This window comes from Perca fluviatilis, chromosome 9 (genome assembly GCF_010015445.1).
Source record: "Perca fluviatilis chromosome 9, GENO_Pfluv_1.0, whole genome shotgun sequence".
In the NCBI taxonomy this organism is placed as follows: Eukaryota; Metazoa; Chordata; class Actinopteri; order Perciformes; family Percidae; genus Perca; species Perca fluviatilis.
Window position 1 is genome coordinate 25,933,465 of NC_053120.1, and position 17,873 is coordinate 25,951,337.

The 17,873-nt window shown below is 41.1% G+C and overlaps 2 protein-coding genes across 4 annotated transcripts in view; both read left to right on the forward strand.

Moving 5' to 3' along the window:
- ssbp4 (single stranded DNA binding protein 4) overlaps positions 1-4,368 on the forward strand; it is a 97,031-nt gene extending 92,663 nt beyond the window's left edge. For 2 of the 3 annotated variants that reach the window (XM_039811583.1, XM_039811585.1), the window contains one exon: positions 1,370-4,368. In XM_039811583.1, the coding sequence (XP_039667517.1) occupies positions 1,370-1,450 (81 nt within the window). In that variant the 3' untranslated portion in view covers positions 1,451-4,368. Of the gene's footprint in view, positions 1-1,166 lie in introns of all 3 variants that reach the window. The other variant, XM_039811584.1, reaches the window with a different exon arrangement.
- Positions 4,369-5,283: 915 nt separating this feature from the next.
- On the forward strand, positions 5,284-17,575 carry fkbp8 (FKBP prolyl isomerase 8). Its single transcript, XM_039812115.1, has 9 exons — positions 5,284-5,424; positions 6,005-6,274; positions 8,200-8,369; positions 8,537-8,625; positions 8,865-9,085; positions 13,610-13,782; positions 13,875-13,952; positions 15,728-15,868; positions 16,129-17,575. Exons 2-9 carry the CDS (start codon positions 6,019-6,021, stop codon positions 16,213-16,215), a joined length of 1,215 nt encoding a protein of 404 aa, XP_039668049.1. The 5' UTR covers positions 5,284-5,424; positions 6,005-6,018; the 3' UTR covers positions 16,216-17,575.
- The last annotated feature ends 298 nt before the right edge of the window (positions 17,576-17,873 follow it).

Consider the following 17,873-nt stretch of genomic DNA (forward strand, 5'->3'; position numbering starts at 1 on the left):
TTCCATTCAGAACAAAGACAAAATAGTGTGTAGTGAGTTTACTTGCAAAACGCAAAATAATTGTTTTTCGTGATTACATAGTTTTTGTGATTTTGATTTTTTATGAGCCAAAATTGTAATCGCGATTAAAATCATACATCAAACTAAAGAAAACATGGCTGACCAAGCAACCACATCAAACCACACAGCTCCGTTCACCCCAGCAGAAAATGTTCGCCTCCAACAGTTATGAGGACATTTTACAGAGAAAATTTAGCTATGATATATATTTGGAACACTAAACTTCTGATAAATCTCAGCACAGTGCAGACATGCGGCAGAGCTGAGATGCTGTGGCTTCCTAACGCAACAGAGCTCAATCAGTGCCTTGCTAACTCATCAGTCAGGCTCAGGATAGTTTCCTTGGATAGATGAAAATGATTTATGATGTCCTCACTGCGGTATATCTGCAACGGGTTACTGAGGTTTGTAAAAACTATTTCCCTTCTCATTACTCGCCCCATAACACGGTTAACAAACCACAAATCATGAGCCACGTTTCCTTCTTTTTTTTTTTTTGGGGTCATTTGGTGCCAATGGTCAGCAGATATCACTGATTGTTACCATGGAAACATGAGTCTTATGTCAGTCAGACTGTCTAACTCACATTAGAGTAATCTAAAAGCAAAATGAAGACTTTCCTTACACTACAGAAAAGTCTAAAAATAACTTTGTGAAACCGGCCCCCTCTAATTCGAACCGATAATGGCTCCTTCATGTTGTACTCCGTTTCCCAGCTTTACCCAACACACACAAACACACAGCATGCACAAACGCAAGCATGGGAAAGAACCACATCATATGTTTTCTCTGATGCATGGAGAGATTGTCATATAGTGATGAATGCAAGACTGACAACTACGTTTTACTACAGTATCTCCACTGTGTTCTGAAATTCCCTAACATTTTCTCCTTGGGCTGGACTCTGCTTTGCTTGCTGCCTGTTTACTGACTAAGTGAGGGTTAATGGTTATGTGTAATGTATGCTGCAAGAGGCTGGTGTCCTGGACATGGCATTAGTTTAGTTAGTTGTATTGCTTTCATCTGGAACTGGGTAGAATAACAAGTTTAATATAGTTTTGGCTTATCTTTTCTCCCCCCCCTCTCTCTTTTTTCTCTCTTTACAGTATTCACCCAACATGACGATGAGTGTGTGATTTTTTTTTATTTTTTTTATTTTAGTTTATCTTTTATTTTATTTTATTTCTTTTTCATCTCCCCTTATCCCAATCTCCCTCTCCCATCCGCCCTGGTGCGTCTTGCATTACCCTCCTCCCCCCCTCCCTCACTTCCTACCTCCTCCTGGTGGACGGTGTGCTGTGCCACACAGCCCCTGGGGATGCACCTGGAAAGCAGGACTCCCCTCAAGGCCCCTCATCCCAACGCCTGTAAAATGGGTTTAAGAACATGAAAAGGCCTCCAAGCAACAGGAAGGGTCTCTGCTCCGCTTCTTCTTCACCTGCCGGGCCGCCATACAGGCTCTAGGACAGTGAGAGCCCGAAACTGCTCCAAGCCTGTCTCTCCAAAAAAAAAAAAAAAACTGCCCTCATGGGTGGCATTCAAGCCCAAACAAGATGCCCCGCTGCATCTACCACCACTCCATTATATCACGCTGATTATAATTTATGAGGGCACGCAGTTGTTGACTGACAGGGGCCGAAAACCCTCATTCAAAAACTCAAAGAGGAATGATAATAAAAAAAAAAAAGGACAGATAATGTTATTTTAGGGCAAGAATGGTTTTCATTTAATGTTTGTATTTTTTGTTGTTGATGGTAATATTATTGTTATAATTTTCATAATTGATATTATTCTACTAATGTAGTTATGATTTCCTGTAAAGGGCACATTTTTATCTCAGCAGCAGCATCAACAATGACAGAATAAGCACACCCTCGAAAAATGCACAATGATTTTCTGTTTACATGATTTTTGGTTATTTGATGTTTGTCTTGTTTTTTTTTGTCACAGCCGGTCTCACTTCACAAACCTCTCCTCAAAACTTCTTCGGAACTTGTAGCTCCAGTTTCTGCCATCTAAATGTTTGTAGCAGCATTTGCATAAACATTCAAAGTCTTCACCTTTTTAATGAAGTAGTTTGTGCCGAGGCGTTAGTATCTCAGCTAAAACTATCCATACAGATTAAACGGAGGCTTTCTCAAAGCACTGCTGTTTTCTGGTACAAAGTGTCTGCTGATGCACCTGACTGATCATCTAGCTATCTTGTCTTAATAAGCACCCCTCCTCACCGTTTCCTATTGTTTTTACTGCATGGGAATGGCTCTGAGGTGCCAGTTCTCATTCAGTCATAGACCGAGCGAGAGAGCACCTCTTCTCTGGATTTGGTCTTGTCTGTAAATACAACATATTTAGCTTGTACTGTGGTTGTTTTTATTATTTGTTATTTACAATTTGTCTGTGAATCCTAAAACGTGGTTCCTTCCCCTCCGTCACTTTGTTTGATTTCAACTTCACTGTGGACTCCAAGTGGCACTGTTTTCCTCCCAGGATTCATTCTGGTCTCTCGCCAATGTCTCCTTTTTGGACTGAGAGATATTGTAGGAGCTCAGATACACTCGGGAAGCCTGCTTTTTTTTTTTTTTTTTAAGTTTGGGGTGAACTCACAGATCCTGTATGATTGATCCACTTTCTTAACCCAGACAAGACAGGCTAAATAACGTAAAATGTCTCCTTGGAGCTCCCGTCGACCCTCAGCGAGTCCCATATGTACGGGATAATGGATCCGGAGCACTGGGAGGCTGCAGCAGCGCTGATGATGGGAGCAGAGTGATGCACCTTGGGGTTAACAGACCATGCATCGGTCTAAAGAAGAGGAAGAATAATGGGACACTTTTGTAATGGATATATTTCCATTTTTGTGGATTGTTTTTAGCAGATTGTTTTTATTTTAAATGTATTCAACTGAGAAAATGAAAGCCCATAGAATCTGCACACAAAGAAAAGCATAGTTAAAATATTACGCTATTTAATTTGTTTCTTTCTGTATGTTATGTACTCTTGGCCTGATCAACTCTGTCACCGTTTCAAAGGGATACATTATCTCTCATAGCATCATACTGCAGCACTTCAACATGGCTGTGTTCAAACCAACAATAACTAAACAACCATTGGAGCCTCTACGGGTGATGGCGACGTACTTATCAATTTTCTGATATCAATGTGAACAGAGTGTACCTATTCAATAGGGACATCTCCAGGATTTGGCTATCAGCGGCCTGGGAACCACTCTCCAGTGTTTCTCCAATGTAGTGACACACACCTCCATCCTTTCCTCCAATCCCATCCCTCCCTCACCCCCCAAAACATCCCCTTCCCCCATTCTTTAATTTCCTTTTTTGTAAATACTGTATAATGCATTTTGATATCATTGACATGTTTTGATATGTCAGTCACTACCAATGAATACAGCTAAAAGTAAATTATAAATAAATCTGTCCATGTTTTTCATAGAGAAAGGATGCGCTGACTATTTGGCTCGTGTGGCTAAATTTCCATAAAAATGTATAGAATACAGTAAGACATTAAATGCAGACTGTATGCTAAATACTTTTGAGTGGAAGATAGGACAGAGAGAGGACAGGACAGATAGAAGCAAACAAGCTGTGGGGTCCTCACTCTGCCCTCGTCTCCTTTTATGTTTCAGTTCAATGTTACTATTGGCTTTGAATAATCATTTGAATCATTTTTCCAAAGGGCATCTTCTCACAAGAAACATGTGGCCTCTTATTGCAGTTTTTAATATGAAGGATTTTTATCAATTTAAGAACTTTTAAAAAGGTAAAAATACTTAAGAGAACCTCATTTTAAATTAAGAATAGATCAAAAAGCAACTGTGTGCTTTGCTATTCGCTCCTGTTATAGCGTTGTATAGATCGAAGCTCTCTCACTGATCCTCTCTCAGTCCTCTGTGTATATCGATCGTTGGCCATCTCTGTACTTCTATTGTGATGTATAATACTGTACCATTAGGAAGATTTGCTGGTCGGGTGGGGTGGTATTGTTGAGTCGGGGAGGGGTTGGGATTCAAGGGAAGGAGATATAAATTATTCTCCTGTACCATTCATGGTCCTTTCTGATGACACGGCAGTATTCGATATGAAGCAGTCTGTCTCTTGGGTTTGCTTTGTATTTTCATGGTAGGATAGTTCAGAATCTTGTCTTAGGGACTTAGGTGTCTTGTGTAGGTAATAAAAGATGTTCTTTGTATGTTTCTTTATATTGTAAAGTTTCTTTAGACTGAAAGAAAAACAGATAATTTGCTTATCAAAAAAGAAAAAATGCATCAATAATAAATGTCCTTTGATTTTTCCTTGTCGTTTGAATCTCTTCCTCTAAGCTCCCATTTAGCTTTCAGCCGTTATCTTATGCAGTACACAAAGAGAAGTTACACTGAAGGAAGTGTGTAGGAAAGGATCATGTTAATCTTTGAAAGTGAAATTATTATTTTCTATAAGCTATATAAAGTAGACTCAAATTACTTCTCAATTCAATACTGCTCTCTGATTTAATGAACCTGCATGATATTTAAGGCAAATTTAATTTCTGGCAAAGACATATAGGGGTTAACTTAAAAGGACTTCCTGCACCTAAATGTTTTCCTGGCTTAAGTTTAAACGTGTCACTGTTCTATAATCTACACATTGTTTTTTTGGCCTTAAACTCTGCACACACCTTTCAAAAAGATATATCATTTATTTTTGCCACCAATTTTGAATTTGCACACAGCGTGTCACAGCTCCAAATAGCCTAAGCAAGACACCACAGAATTATTAACTATAACGTCCTGCTGTGTACATCCAGCTACATCAATTGCAGTAATGACATTTATGTGAGATAACAGCAATTGAATGCTGATGACATGGTTATGGTTCTACTTATGTGCTTTAAAATGACCTAGAAAAATATACAGTTAAATCTTTGTACGATTTCTGAATTATAAATAGCAATTAATGAATCCGCAGCGGATCACAATCAGACAAATTTATATTATTTTATATATTTTGTTTTATATACTTTAGATAGAAGATTAGTTGATACAGAGGTGGACACATTAGTTTAAAAAAAACGAATTAAAACGTTATTATGCAGTCTCTGGGATGCCTATGAAGTTAAACATTAATATGCATGGATGATATAAAACCATGAAAGGTGCATTAGCCCAAGGTTAACAGGAAGCAGCTTGGTGGGATGAACTAGCGACCGCAACGAAGTCAGTTTGATGTTGTATATTCAGCAACAGATACGGATCCCGCTGGTCTGTTGTTCCCCAACAGCAAACTGACTTCATCATTGTACACTGGAGGAGATTGAGCAGGACCAAAACAAGCCTGTGCAGATAGCTAGCTAGCTAGCTACTGTTTGAAGGTAATGTGCGGTTTATTTTGATAAACTGATTTATCACATATGACGCTCTAACTGATCTGAAGTCAATGACAGCAGGGGTTCATTGCAAGACAGGATAAAAAAAAAGTCACTTAATGTTTAACGGAACTAACATTAGCTACCTAGGGAGATTACAGCTAGCTAAATGCTAGTTTGCTATTGTCAACTTCCTCGGCAATAATCTGTTAGCATTAACGTTACTGCTGCTAGCCGCTTGAAGAGATAGCTGCTGTAGGATAACCCTACTGCCTATGAGGATAACTTGTCAGAAACTTCTGGAAACGTGAGGCTAGCTTGGCTAACGTTATTGTTAATCAAAATATAACGTTAGCTAATGTTGTAGTAGTTAACAGGTGAGTTGTAGCTAGCTAATTGTGACCATGTTGTAAATGTGTTAACTGATTATAATAATACGCGAATTATTCCAATACGCGAGTCCTGGATGGTTTTGGATAGCACGGTCACTCATGTAATAGCAGCGGATGTATCTTTAAACGTGGATTTTAATTCGTACTCCGGTTTTGGGACAAACAGTAAAAGTTGTTTACCTTCTTTCTCATAGTATTCTACTAGCTAATGACTGAAAAAGAGGAGACTATGGACGCTTCTGATATCCATGACAGTGCGCCATCGGTGAAGAAGAATGGACAAACCTCGTTGCTGGACAGCGGGGAAGACTTCGAGGTTTTAGATGAAGAAGACATTGACGACGACCCCCCTCCTCTGGAAGATGCCGGGGGCGGGAAGGGGAATAACACAGATGAGTCTGAAAAAAATGCTGACACAGATTCAGACCCTCCAGGTCAAGTGGAAGAATGGCTGGATGTATTAGGTATGTAACAAATGCCCCATGGTATAGTAACATGTAAGAATGTAACCGCATATATTCATGTGGAAGGTGTTTTAGTAGTTAATAAGTTAGGAGTGATGACCAGCCCCCTTAAGCTGTTGTGATCCCCAGTCAGAGCCGGCCATAGACATTTGGGGGCCCTATGCAAAATTTGGTTGGAGGGCCCTTTGACCATTTTAAGTAAGGCCTAAAGAAAAGCAATGACTACCTAATAACTATATGGTACATATTATTATATCTACTATGTTTGATGTCTAACAGAAAAAATTATGATACCACTGAGCTGAGTGGCAGTGCAAGACTGAACACACACTGATGAACTTGCTGAATAAAAATACAGATAAAGTGATTTTCACTGACCAAATATACATTTTTAATTGACAACAGTTTAAGAGGCACAAGCATATATATAATTTAAATTAAATAGAGCAAACAGAATAACATTTAAATAAAATATTATATAAAATAATAAATAGAACATTCAAATGTTAGAATTTTTCAAATAAACAAAACAATCTAAAACACCACAAACCAGATCAATAGTAACAATAATAATATATAACTGGCAGTTGTGACAGCCTCAGCTTTCGAGATCCTGTTTATTACTGTTTCTCTCATTGAATTGACCATCACAACTGTGCTCTGAAGCCACATCTCCATAACAGAGAGCATGGCAGAGGCACCTTCATTGAAGGTGGAGATGGCCATACTTGCTGCTGCCTCAAGCTTACTTTCCCCACAAAACAGTCCCCTCAGTCAGCTGATGGTGAAGCTAACTAACCAGGCTCCCATCAGCACTGGTTCATAACAACACAACAGAACTAAACTAATTATGAATCATTCAAAAGACCAATATTTAGAACATTGGAGAAAGCAAACAAAGTAGACTAAATTGTTATTTGACCACCAACTAGGTCAGACAGAGATGCATTTCCTCCTCCACTGGGAAAAACTATCTTCACTAAGAGAATTACACCTTGGAAAAATAGCCAAAAAAATAAAACTTCCCAAAGTTAACACCAGAAAAGAAGCCGGAAGTTCTCCTAGGAGAGGGAACAGCAGCTCTACTGACAGCTAAATATGGATCTGCCTGCCACAGCCTGAGGGACTCACAACCACTTAGGATCCCAAAATTACAGATTTGTTTAGTAGCCTATTATATAGTAATTATATTATACAACAGTTTTAACTGTTGTGTAATGTAATTGTTTTGTAATATAGTGTGTTGTATCGCAATCAGTACACTGTAGTTTATATGTGACACATATGACATGTAGGCTATATGACTTTCTGTGAACTGCTTTGAGAGAGAGAGGGTCTGATTACCTCCGCTGTCTGAAAACTCCTGTTTTCTGAACAACAGTTTAAACATCGACATACTATGTGAAGACATTTCATCATCTGCTGTCTTAGTTTGTAATCCCCTGTGTCTTCTTGCTGATAACAACTGTTTTCGTGTTCTGAGGTGATTTTCGACTGTTTTCGACGCACTTCTTTCGACATTCTGAACTACCGCGGAAATGTCAGAGCACGTCACGTGACGATTCTGAACGAATCACGTTGTCAGAAATTGGCATCAGCCAATGAGATTGCGCATTTTGAGTTAAATCCCCCCTTTTACTTTCACGATTGGTTGCTGATGAAAAGGCAATGACCATATTTGGATCCGACAGCATTGTAGAGGAGAGAGAGAGCTTTCCAACAGTATATGTCATGACGGGGGAGACAGCGTTCGCGGAGCTGCGGGATGATTTAGAACGCCAACTAGCTAGCAGTGACTCTAGGGGCCCTCTGCTGGCCATGGGGCCCTTTGCAATTGCAAAGGTCGCTTAGTGGCTGGGCCGGCTCTGTCCCCAGTGATCAGTGCTGTAACTGACTGAAATTAATATGACTGTGTTTCTCTCCAGGTAATGACCAGCTAAAGAAAAAAGTCCTGGAGGCAGGGGAAGGGCGAGAAAGTCGGCCACAGAAAGGACAAAATGTAAAGATTCATCTTAAAGCATACCTGAAGGACGGAACGCTTGTAGAGGAGCAGCCTTACCTCTCTTTCACTCTTGGAGATGGGGATGTCATCCAGGTAACAAGTTGAAATACAGTTCTTCTCAAAATGGGAAAGACAAAATAGAGCGATTTCTCAGTCTCACAACAGGATATTCATACTTTTCTTTGTCCTACCGATAGTAAGTTAGTGTTGTTTTGTTGTTATGAGTATCTTACTCTGCAATGTGATTTTTCTCCTTTCAGGCGCTGGATCTCACAGTGCAGCTCATGGAAATGGGAGAGAAGGCCCTCATCCAGGCTGACGCAAAATACGCATATGGTTCCCGGGGGAGGTAGGGCCGTGCTTTAATCTATCTGCTAAAGGCTGCAAAAACTGTAGTTTTCATGCACACAAAAAAGTACAATCATGCTAACTCTGCTATTTATTCACAAACTAATTTGAACAAAACGGGACTTAAAATGGACACCCTTTCATTGGGATGTGACGTTTGAAAATTCCTTGTGTGTAATCTAGTGATTGATTTCTCTTATTTCCGTAACTCCTGAACTTGGCGCTTCTTCATCTTTCCAGTCTTGAACCAGAGGTTCCCCCCAACGCTGAGCTGTCCCTAGAAGTGGAACTGCTGGAAGCTATTGATGCCCCAGACCTGGAGCTGCTCCCCCCTGCAGAAAGGATTGCCCTGGCCATCCATAAGAGAGAGAGAGGCAATGTTCATTACCAGCGTGGGGACTACGCTTTTGCTGTGAATTCATACAGCATTGCCCTGCAGATAACAGAGTCTAGTTCTAAAGGTGAGATGTATGCCAGGGAGTGAAGTCGAGGCTTTTAGTGTGTCCCATTTACCTCAGAACTCGGAAGTTTTTGAGGCATTTTAGGCCTTTATTTGTGACAGGACAGCTTAGATATGAAAGGGGAGAGAGGGCGGGAATGACATGCAGCAAAGGGCCACAGGTCGGAATTGAACCTGCGGCCACTACGTCGAGGACTGAGCCTCTGTATATGGGCGCGCTCTACTAGGTGAGCTACCCAGGCACCCACAAGTCAGATTTTCATTGTTTTCATTAGCTCTAGCCAGGTTAGCCATTGTTAGCAATGCCAGTTGATAACAACGCATTACCCTGTTTTTTTGTGTGCATACAAACAGCGTAGCAACATGTCCACAGATAGAAGACGGACAACACTGTCTGTACGACGGAATTAGTCAGACACAAATGAGACTGAAGTGCTTATAACTGAATGTTAATACAGCTTTCGCAACTGTTGATGCACGGAGCAGCCTCGGGGTACTCTGTGGTTGTCCGAGTTTAGAGCTCGGAAAGCCGAGGTCAGGGGGCGTGATTCCGACTTTGACCTCGGAAAATCGGACTTCCGAGTAGAGGTGTGAATCTTCACTGATCTCCCGATTCGATTACGATTACCATGCCTTCGATTTGATATCTCGATGCGTCAAAAAAAAAATTCTATTAAAGCCATATAGGATATTTGACTTGACAAGCTTGCGTTGTCAAGTGCAATGCCCAAGCTGCTATACGTAACTTTGGACTGGAATGATGAAGTGGGTTCGTTTCTTTAAGGTAGCTACCACGAAGGTTTACCTGTTTTAGATTAGTCATAAACCACCCTACTTTTAACCTGCAAATCTATTGTGCTGTATTGGAATAACTGACCCCAGACAACTCTTTAACATAAAAGGTATTGTTTACTGAACGTTAACTTAAATGTATAAATAATATTTAGCCGTTAGATTGAATAACAAAAAAAAAGCATAACACAAAGCACACCCTTCAAATATGCTAAATGCAATATTTCTTCAAATGATATTACACGCAACTACCCCTGCGCCTGATGGTAGCTTGTGTGCGATGCGTCCGACAGGACATTATCTTCAGTGAAGCAAACACACAGAAATCCAACTTACAGTTAGCTGTTAAGGCAGCTACACACCGGGCCGATAATTGGCCGCTGCAGTCTGGCGAGGTCGGTGACTCGAGTCTGTTCGGTGTGTTCCGCGCCGTCGTCCGTCTGAGGGGCGTCCGGGCCTTCATTTGGCGTAACCTGACATGTAAAAGGGGGCAGTCGGAGACTCACACCCGAAAAGCAGCGGAATGAGATTAGAGCGGACTAGAGTCTCTCAAAATCTGACGAAAATCTTTTAAACTGACCTTTTGTTGATCTGAAATGAAGACAGATTCAGCAACTGCATGGCCTATTTCTCGCTTAAAATGTTTTCAGAAACACGTTTTGGTGAACTATTTTAGTACAATATGAGATTGTATTCTGAACAAGCTGCCATGATAGTCTGTCTTTGAATTTCCAAAGAAAACAAACCCATGTGACGCGTTCGTCCAATCAGCTGCCGGTTTTCATTTTTTGGGCAACAATACAGATTAGCGGCGCCTGCTGTTACAGAGACGTATTACGTCTCGTCTCTTCGGTGTGTTCTGAGGCACTTTTTGGACCAACTCAGGGAGACCGATCAGTCCGACTGGCTTTTCTGCCGACGGTTGGCCGTCTGGTTGGTGTGTAACTGCCTTAAGTCCAAGAAACACAGCTCAAACACGAAAACGAAAACCAGTCGCCTGCTACGCCAAAGTGCTCTTCAGCAGGGAAACACGCTGTCGTCCTCTCCGGTCCTAAATCAGTGTCCTCCAAATCAGCAACTCTCCGCCGTTAGCTCCAACTTTAGCCAGGCACGCTAGCACAACGTTTGTTCTAAACCACTGCTGTTAGACAAGAAAAGTGCCGTAGTGTACACCTCTTCCGCTTCGTTACTCCACTTAGATCTTCTCCAAGCTAACTATTCTAGTGTCTCTCCATGTTTCTCAGTGTTTTCTTTCCTCTTCTCAATTTGCGATTCTCTCCTGTAGGATTCACGTAGGGTACAGATTTGATCATTGGCAAATGATCAAATATGTTTTATCAATATTAATAAAGTTATGAATATGGTTATTAATAACTTTATCAAATCGACAAACAATCAAAACGGGGCACCACCCTGCTAGTCAGGGACCAATAATCAAACTGTGGAACAGTCTCATTTCTGTAAAAATCCTTTAAAAGGAATTAAAGGAAGGGGTGATTTCGAGCGCTGACCCGTTCGACCAGCAATTATCACAACCAGTACACAAATAATCACCAGCAACTGCTAATTAAGTATAATCGAATTTATTAACGTCACAATTATCAGTAGCCAATCAATAATCCTTCAATAATAAAACGTATATACATTTTACAATATCACAACTAAACAAAGCAAAAACAAAAGCAGCATGTCATGGACACGTGTGTGTGTGTGTGTGTGTGTGTGTGTGTGTGTGTGTGTGTGTGTGTGTGTGTGTGCGCGTGTGTGTGGGTGCGTGTGCGTGTGAGTGTGTGTGTGTGTGAGAGAGTGAGTGAAAGAGGAGGGGCGGTGTCGAAATGTAGTTCTAATACAAAAACAACTCCAAAAATGGCTACTCCTCTGAGCTGCACAAAACCATTTAGCCTCAAGAGGGCGGTAGTGGTGCTGGGTGCACGGAGAGGGGCTGAAGAAGCCGAGGTGGGGGTTGCTAGGCAACGCGCACGTTTATACCATATGCTAAATCACCTATTAGCTCTATACAAACCCCACGTGGTTAAGTTAGCAGCGTTAGCTCGGGAGCTACGTGGCTAGCTTATATGTCCATGTGTGTTAGTAAAAGGAACAGAATAAAGGAGGAAAAGAAAAGAAACACTCTGATCTTAGTTATCGATAACGGCCAGCTCAGTGGCTAACAGCTGAATTCCGCGATTGTCTCGCAGACAGTAACTAAACTCCGTCAAAGGAGTGGTTTAGCAGGTAGCGCTTACGGTTTTAACCCAGCTACTTAACACAACAAAATCAAACGGTATAGTGATCAATTTATACATTCACAGAAACAGATTAGTAACCAGATATGGGCCAATACATGATTACAATCAGATCACATTAATGGCAACAAGCGGTAGCGAACCCTTTGCTCATTAATAACAAACCAAAACGCACTAGTTCTAACATCTGCCCAGAACTGTGTAAAGCCTTACTGTGCGTCGTTTGTCAGTTAATCTCCTGCCAGAGTTTAACGATCCGTTTCGTCCAGAGCAGTGGACGAGACGTAATCCAGGTCGACAAGCGAGAAACAGAACGCCGTCCTTTTCTTGAATCCAGGCTGATTAAACCCGCTGCAGATAGAGGGAATACTCGGCCAGTATTTCCTCGGATCCCCTTTGTATATCAGACCGATATAAAATTGTCCCAGCTCAACTCGACCAGCGAGGTGATGCTGGCTAGCTAGTCCGGACTAGTGCTTCCTGTCAGCAACCGGGGGTTACCGTGAAAGCGAAGAAACACACGCCCCTCCGCCTCCTAGTGGCGGGGTGGTGCATTCAAAGACCCGACAGCCAATGGGAAAAGTGCAACCTTATCACAGGTGTGAAGCAGTTCTTTGTCTCACCACCAGTCTGCCTTGCCGTCCTCGTGTTGAATGCACATTCTCCATTTTGCGAAGTGGCGGCTTGTAGGAGTTTGGTGAAACTGGCTTTGGGATTCACATGTAGGCCAAGATCCTTTGTCTTGCCTTCAGCTCAATCTGAGCCAAATCACTGTTTAACCAGCTTCTTGGTCCCCAACACTCCACTGTCCTCGTCTCTCCGTTCAGCCGTTTTGTGTGTGTGTGTGTGTGTGTGTGTGTGTGTGTGTGTGTGTGTGTGTGTGTGTGTGTGTGTGTGTGTGTGTGTGTGTGTGTGTGTGTGTGTGTGTGTGTGTGTGTGTGTGTGTGTGTGTGTGTGTGTGTGTGTGTGTGTGTGTGTGTGTGAAAAGGCTTAGGCTCCTGAGATTATTTTTCATTTGAATGTTTATGCCGTGGCCGGAAAATTTAACGAGAATTTAACGAAATGTATCGATTATGGTGGGCCACCGCATCGATGGCAGCATCGTCCATGTCCGCATCCCGATGCATTGATTATTTGATTAATTTCAACGCCTCTACTTCCGAGTACAAAGGGAACGCACTGTTAGGGAAAAGTTTTGCTGTCACCTAGCATTGTGCTTTGGGGTATCTAACAGGTGGGGGAGTATGGCACTCCAAGAGTTGATGCTCACTTTGATCATGACTTTTTGGATTTGCCCCCAAAACAAGAGGGGCCTTTTTCTCAACGTGTAAACACTAATGTAGCCCTTCTTAGATGGTGATAGGCAGGGAATAAATTTAACTAATGTTCAGTCATTTTAATGATGCACGGATGGACATGATAATTTTTTTTTTTTTTTTTTTTTCACACTGGTTTTTAACCGTTTTGTTGTTTTTTTTTTGCTGCAGTTGACATAAGTCCTGAGGAGGAGAATGAGCTGATGGATGTGAGAGTGAAGTGTTTAAACAACATGGCTGCTTCTCAGCTGAAACTGGACCACCATAATGCGGCACTTAAATCTTGTGTCTCGGCACTAGAACACCAGCCAGACAACATAAAAGCACTTTTCCGCATGGGAAAGGTACACATTGCTTTTATTTTTTTTTTTTTCGCTTTCCCTATTTGTCTGTGGTCAATTGTTTGTTTTTTTAAACTCTTATGTTTTCCCTCAAGGTACTAGCCTTGCAAGGTGAATACACAGAAGCCATTCAAACTTTGAGGAAGGCGCTGAAGTTGGAGCCCAGCAACAAGGTACTTTTGGCCTCTTCACATTAGTTTTTGGTAAAACGTGGCTTTTAGTATGGAGAAACGGCAGTTCATTCCTATGACCAGGAGATGGCGCCATTGGATGAAATATCAAATCACTGAGTTTGCAGTGCAAAGTCAGGTGGACTGCTGATTCATCATTTCACAGGATCCGTTTTCATGTTGTTGCCTTAAATAGGTTTGCCCTGCACCCCAGCCATATCTAATACCTAGCCGCTGTTCCTTTTCTCCTGCTTATACAGTCGGGTATATGTGGTTCTTTGGCTACACAAGGCCAGGACAGAACTCCGCTCAGTGCGTGGGCTTCTTGGATTCGCTGTGAGCTACAGCAGCGTGGTACTCATGCCCAGAATCCCCCACTTGAGTCCCACACCAATCTGTCAAACAGCACATGGAATGGCCACCACTTAAGCTTTTCATGCAGCATGCTCAGTGTAAATATAATGTACTATTTCCATTCTGTAATAGTAAATCTTAGGTGCATTGCTGTGTGTAGTCAGGAATCTTTTCATATCTGAAATAAAAAAGATGCATGTTTTAGATGCATACATAGCATGTTTGCAATGATGTCTCTGTGTCAAAAAACACGTTTTTAAACTGGTGCGAGATTAGCAGTTTTTATATTAACATGGACTCGCCTGTTAGTGCTGTAATAATGAAAAGACTTCTTAAATGACCTCATGTTCTACCAGCAAGAACAGTGGGTGTGCTTCACAATACCAGAACGCTCCCATTATAATCAATGAGGCGGTCTTAAACAGAAGCAAGCGTCATGTAGTGAAAGAAGACGCTAAATCTCTCTCTTCTCCGAGCTCTGCTGTCTGCATTGTTTACACTGGTGTCAGCTGTTCACACCCTCTATCTCCAACCCAAATTGACAATAGAAGATTTTGTTTGTCCGTGGTTTGTTTACTCTTTGACATGACATTAAGGCTTGACAGTTCCAGTTTGGACAGAATGTTACATGTCCTTGCCCTGGGGACATGTCGGTGTCCTATCATTTTTGTGGGTGGCTGATTGCACAATAGTGTTGCCAACTGCTCAAACATTGTTCTGTAAATGGATCGGCTTGCTTTTAGCATTAGATGGAAACAGACAAATCCTCAGGGTAGAGACTTGCACAGACACTTAGGAAATAATAAATATCACTATTATGTGAACATTGCTGTAAACTCGTACTGTATGTAATGGCGCTCCATCGTCTTTCTGAAGTGCATTTACAATGCATAAACATTTTGGTTGTCTTTGGAAGCATTGGTTTGCTTAGTCACTCACCAGTTTTTAAGAGCAGTGAAGTGACTCAGATCTGAGACAATGTTGGAACAATAATTGAACCCATATCCTGGAATTGTGTGTACGTGTGGGCTAAATGTCAGGCTTGTGATGCAAGTCGGCGCTTTCTTATAAGACGGCAAAGAACGGCACACACATTTTTTCCAGCATTTCATTTTTGTAAGTGTTTAATCGATGCTTCGTCCATCCATCCATCATGATCCCAGTTAAAAATGATCTTTTGAATAGCCTTCATGTCATTTTTCACGCTTTCCAGACCACTTGTGGCGTCTGTTGATGTAAGGGTACTGTCATCCCGACACATTCCCATTAACAAGGAAATCAGTCTTGGGTTGTTATACAGTAGCAAGACTTTGTTCCCCTCATGTTAGAATAGCTGGGTTGGTAGGGTAAAGGGGGAGGGGAGGGGGGTTTGTGATGGTGAACTGGAGTTTGCAACACCTATTTGGCTTGTCTCCTCTGCATAGACAATCCACGCAGAGCTCTCCAAGCTGGTGAAGAAGAACTCGGAGCAGAGAGGAGCAGAGCAGGCCATGTATAAGAAGATGCTGGGTAACCCTGCTAGTAGTGGCAGCAGTTCACAGAAACACCGGGCCAAGTCTTCATGGGTGAGCATCGTTCCCTGACAAAACCAATCTGTTTAAATGTTGAATGTTTTGGGTTAGAACACAGCATGGATTTCTGTCCATCATGCATTTACATAAGTTTTGTTTACAGCGCCTTTGTGTGGTAATAAACAAGGAGCGTCAGTTTTGTATCAGTATTTTAAGTCTGATGAATACGTTGCTTTGAGCTTTTGACTGTCATGATATAACTCAACCTACTAAACCTCCCTTCTCTACTCTTTTGCACCTTTTTATTTCCCTAGGGTCTTAGCTGGAAGTGGCTTTTCGGTGCCACTGCAGTAGCCATTGGCGGCGTAGCATTATCCGTTGTCATAGCTGCTAGGAATTGAACCAAGCCTGTGATGAGCCTGACCGAGCCCCTGCAAAGTGAGCCTAAACATAGAAGCACATCTGGCAGTGACTTCTCACCTTTTGTCAAAGGGGTGGTGGAAATGTCGGTCAGTTGCCTCTTCGCAGTCACTCTCCTTTCTCTGCTATGTTTGAGAACAATATGTGACAATTAATAAAACATCAAGATTTGCATATGGGAACTGTATTTCCAACCTTATAAATGTGTAGGTTTATGCATATCGGTCACGTTGCCAGACACTGGTTTCTTTTGCTGCCATTGTTTTTGTCTTTGGTAGTTAATGTTGCAAATTGATTATTGGAGAATCAAAATGTAAAATCATTTACCGTAGATTCAGATAGGAGCTATTTAAGAATATTTTTCCCCACTAATAATAGAATCGTTATATGGTCCTATGTAATGCTATAGTTTTAAAGCTTCTGATTGTATATATTATTTGAAATCCACACGTTGGCAAAGTATATCTGGCTTGTGTGCTAGCTCTCATACCCTTTCTATAGACTCAACTCATACGCTAAGTGACCAGAAAAATAGAAACACCTGTACAATGCAATCCAATACAACAGTCAGTTTTTGTTGAGACTGTTGAGTCAGTTCTATGGTGTGTATTGAGGCTGGGATTTGTTGTGATATCAAATGGAAAGGTGTTCCTAAAATTGTATCCACCTCATTAAAAGAATATAAGAAACACTTCACAAAATAATGCAGTTAAATAAAACGCAGCAAACTGTCAACAGCAACGAACAAAAATAATAACATGAATCAACATCAATGCTGGGGGGCTCAATATTCTTGGTCACTTGTGTAAACATACATTAAAGCAGTAGCTAAAGTCGATTGACTGTTTTCAACTTTTGTTATATTACTCATTTCTTGTTAATAAAGCTGCAGTTATTACCTTTTAAAACAAGGACAGCAAATGGTACGTAGAGTTTCTAAGTGATGTGGCTATGAGTAATAAATGAGAATTTATTTTTCAGTCAATTATACCTCAATTTTTGATGATTAAGACCAAATGTTGAAGGATGACCCTTCAAGTACAATGTTGGGTGTGTATTTTATTTAATTTTTTGTCCCCTACATTTTATTGCCTGTGAAGCTTATTTCCTTAAATGATGTTGCTTTGGGTGTTAATTCCACTGTTTTTGATCATTGCTTTGATACAGTTAATGTGACACCGCTGAATCTGTGGCTTCTTCAGAGTAGATGGTAGACCTACAGAGCCAAAAGTTGCATAAACTCTTTAGTTGGTGACTTATTAAGTGGTTGTGAAAGTTCCCGGCATTCCATATATTTGTTAATTTTATATTCATCATAATAAAAATGCGTCTGTTATCAAACTACAGTTTCCTTTTTGTATGGTATCACAATTTCTGCCAGTGTGAGCTTTAGTGATGACGACAAGGTATTCAGTGATTTTTGAACTATTTCCAGTTCTGGACTGATTTCATAGTAGTGTTCCCGGTCAGTGATCACAGAATGATCTGTGGCATTTATCCCTTTATATAACTGGCTTTGGAGGATTGAGAAATACCAGTGCTGATCGGTAATGTCTGTACTAGACAAAAACACATTAAAATTCATCCAGTCATATTTGTTGAGCAACTGTATTAGAACAATCTATTTTTTAAGACAAAC

Coding starts and splice junctions, on each gene's coding strand:
- fkbp8 (XM_039812115.1), top strand. CDS start 6,019: ATGACTGAAAAAGAGGAGACTATGGACGCTTCTGATATCCATGACAGT. Junction 6,275..8,199: donor AGAATGGCTGGATGTATTAG/GTATGTAACAAA, acceptor GTTTCTCTCCAG/GTAATGACCAGCTAAAGAAA. Junction 13,783..13,874: donor CACTTTTCCGCATGGGAAAG/GTACACATTGCT, acceptor TTTTCCCTCAAG/GTACTAGCCTTGCAAGGTGA.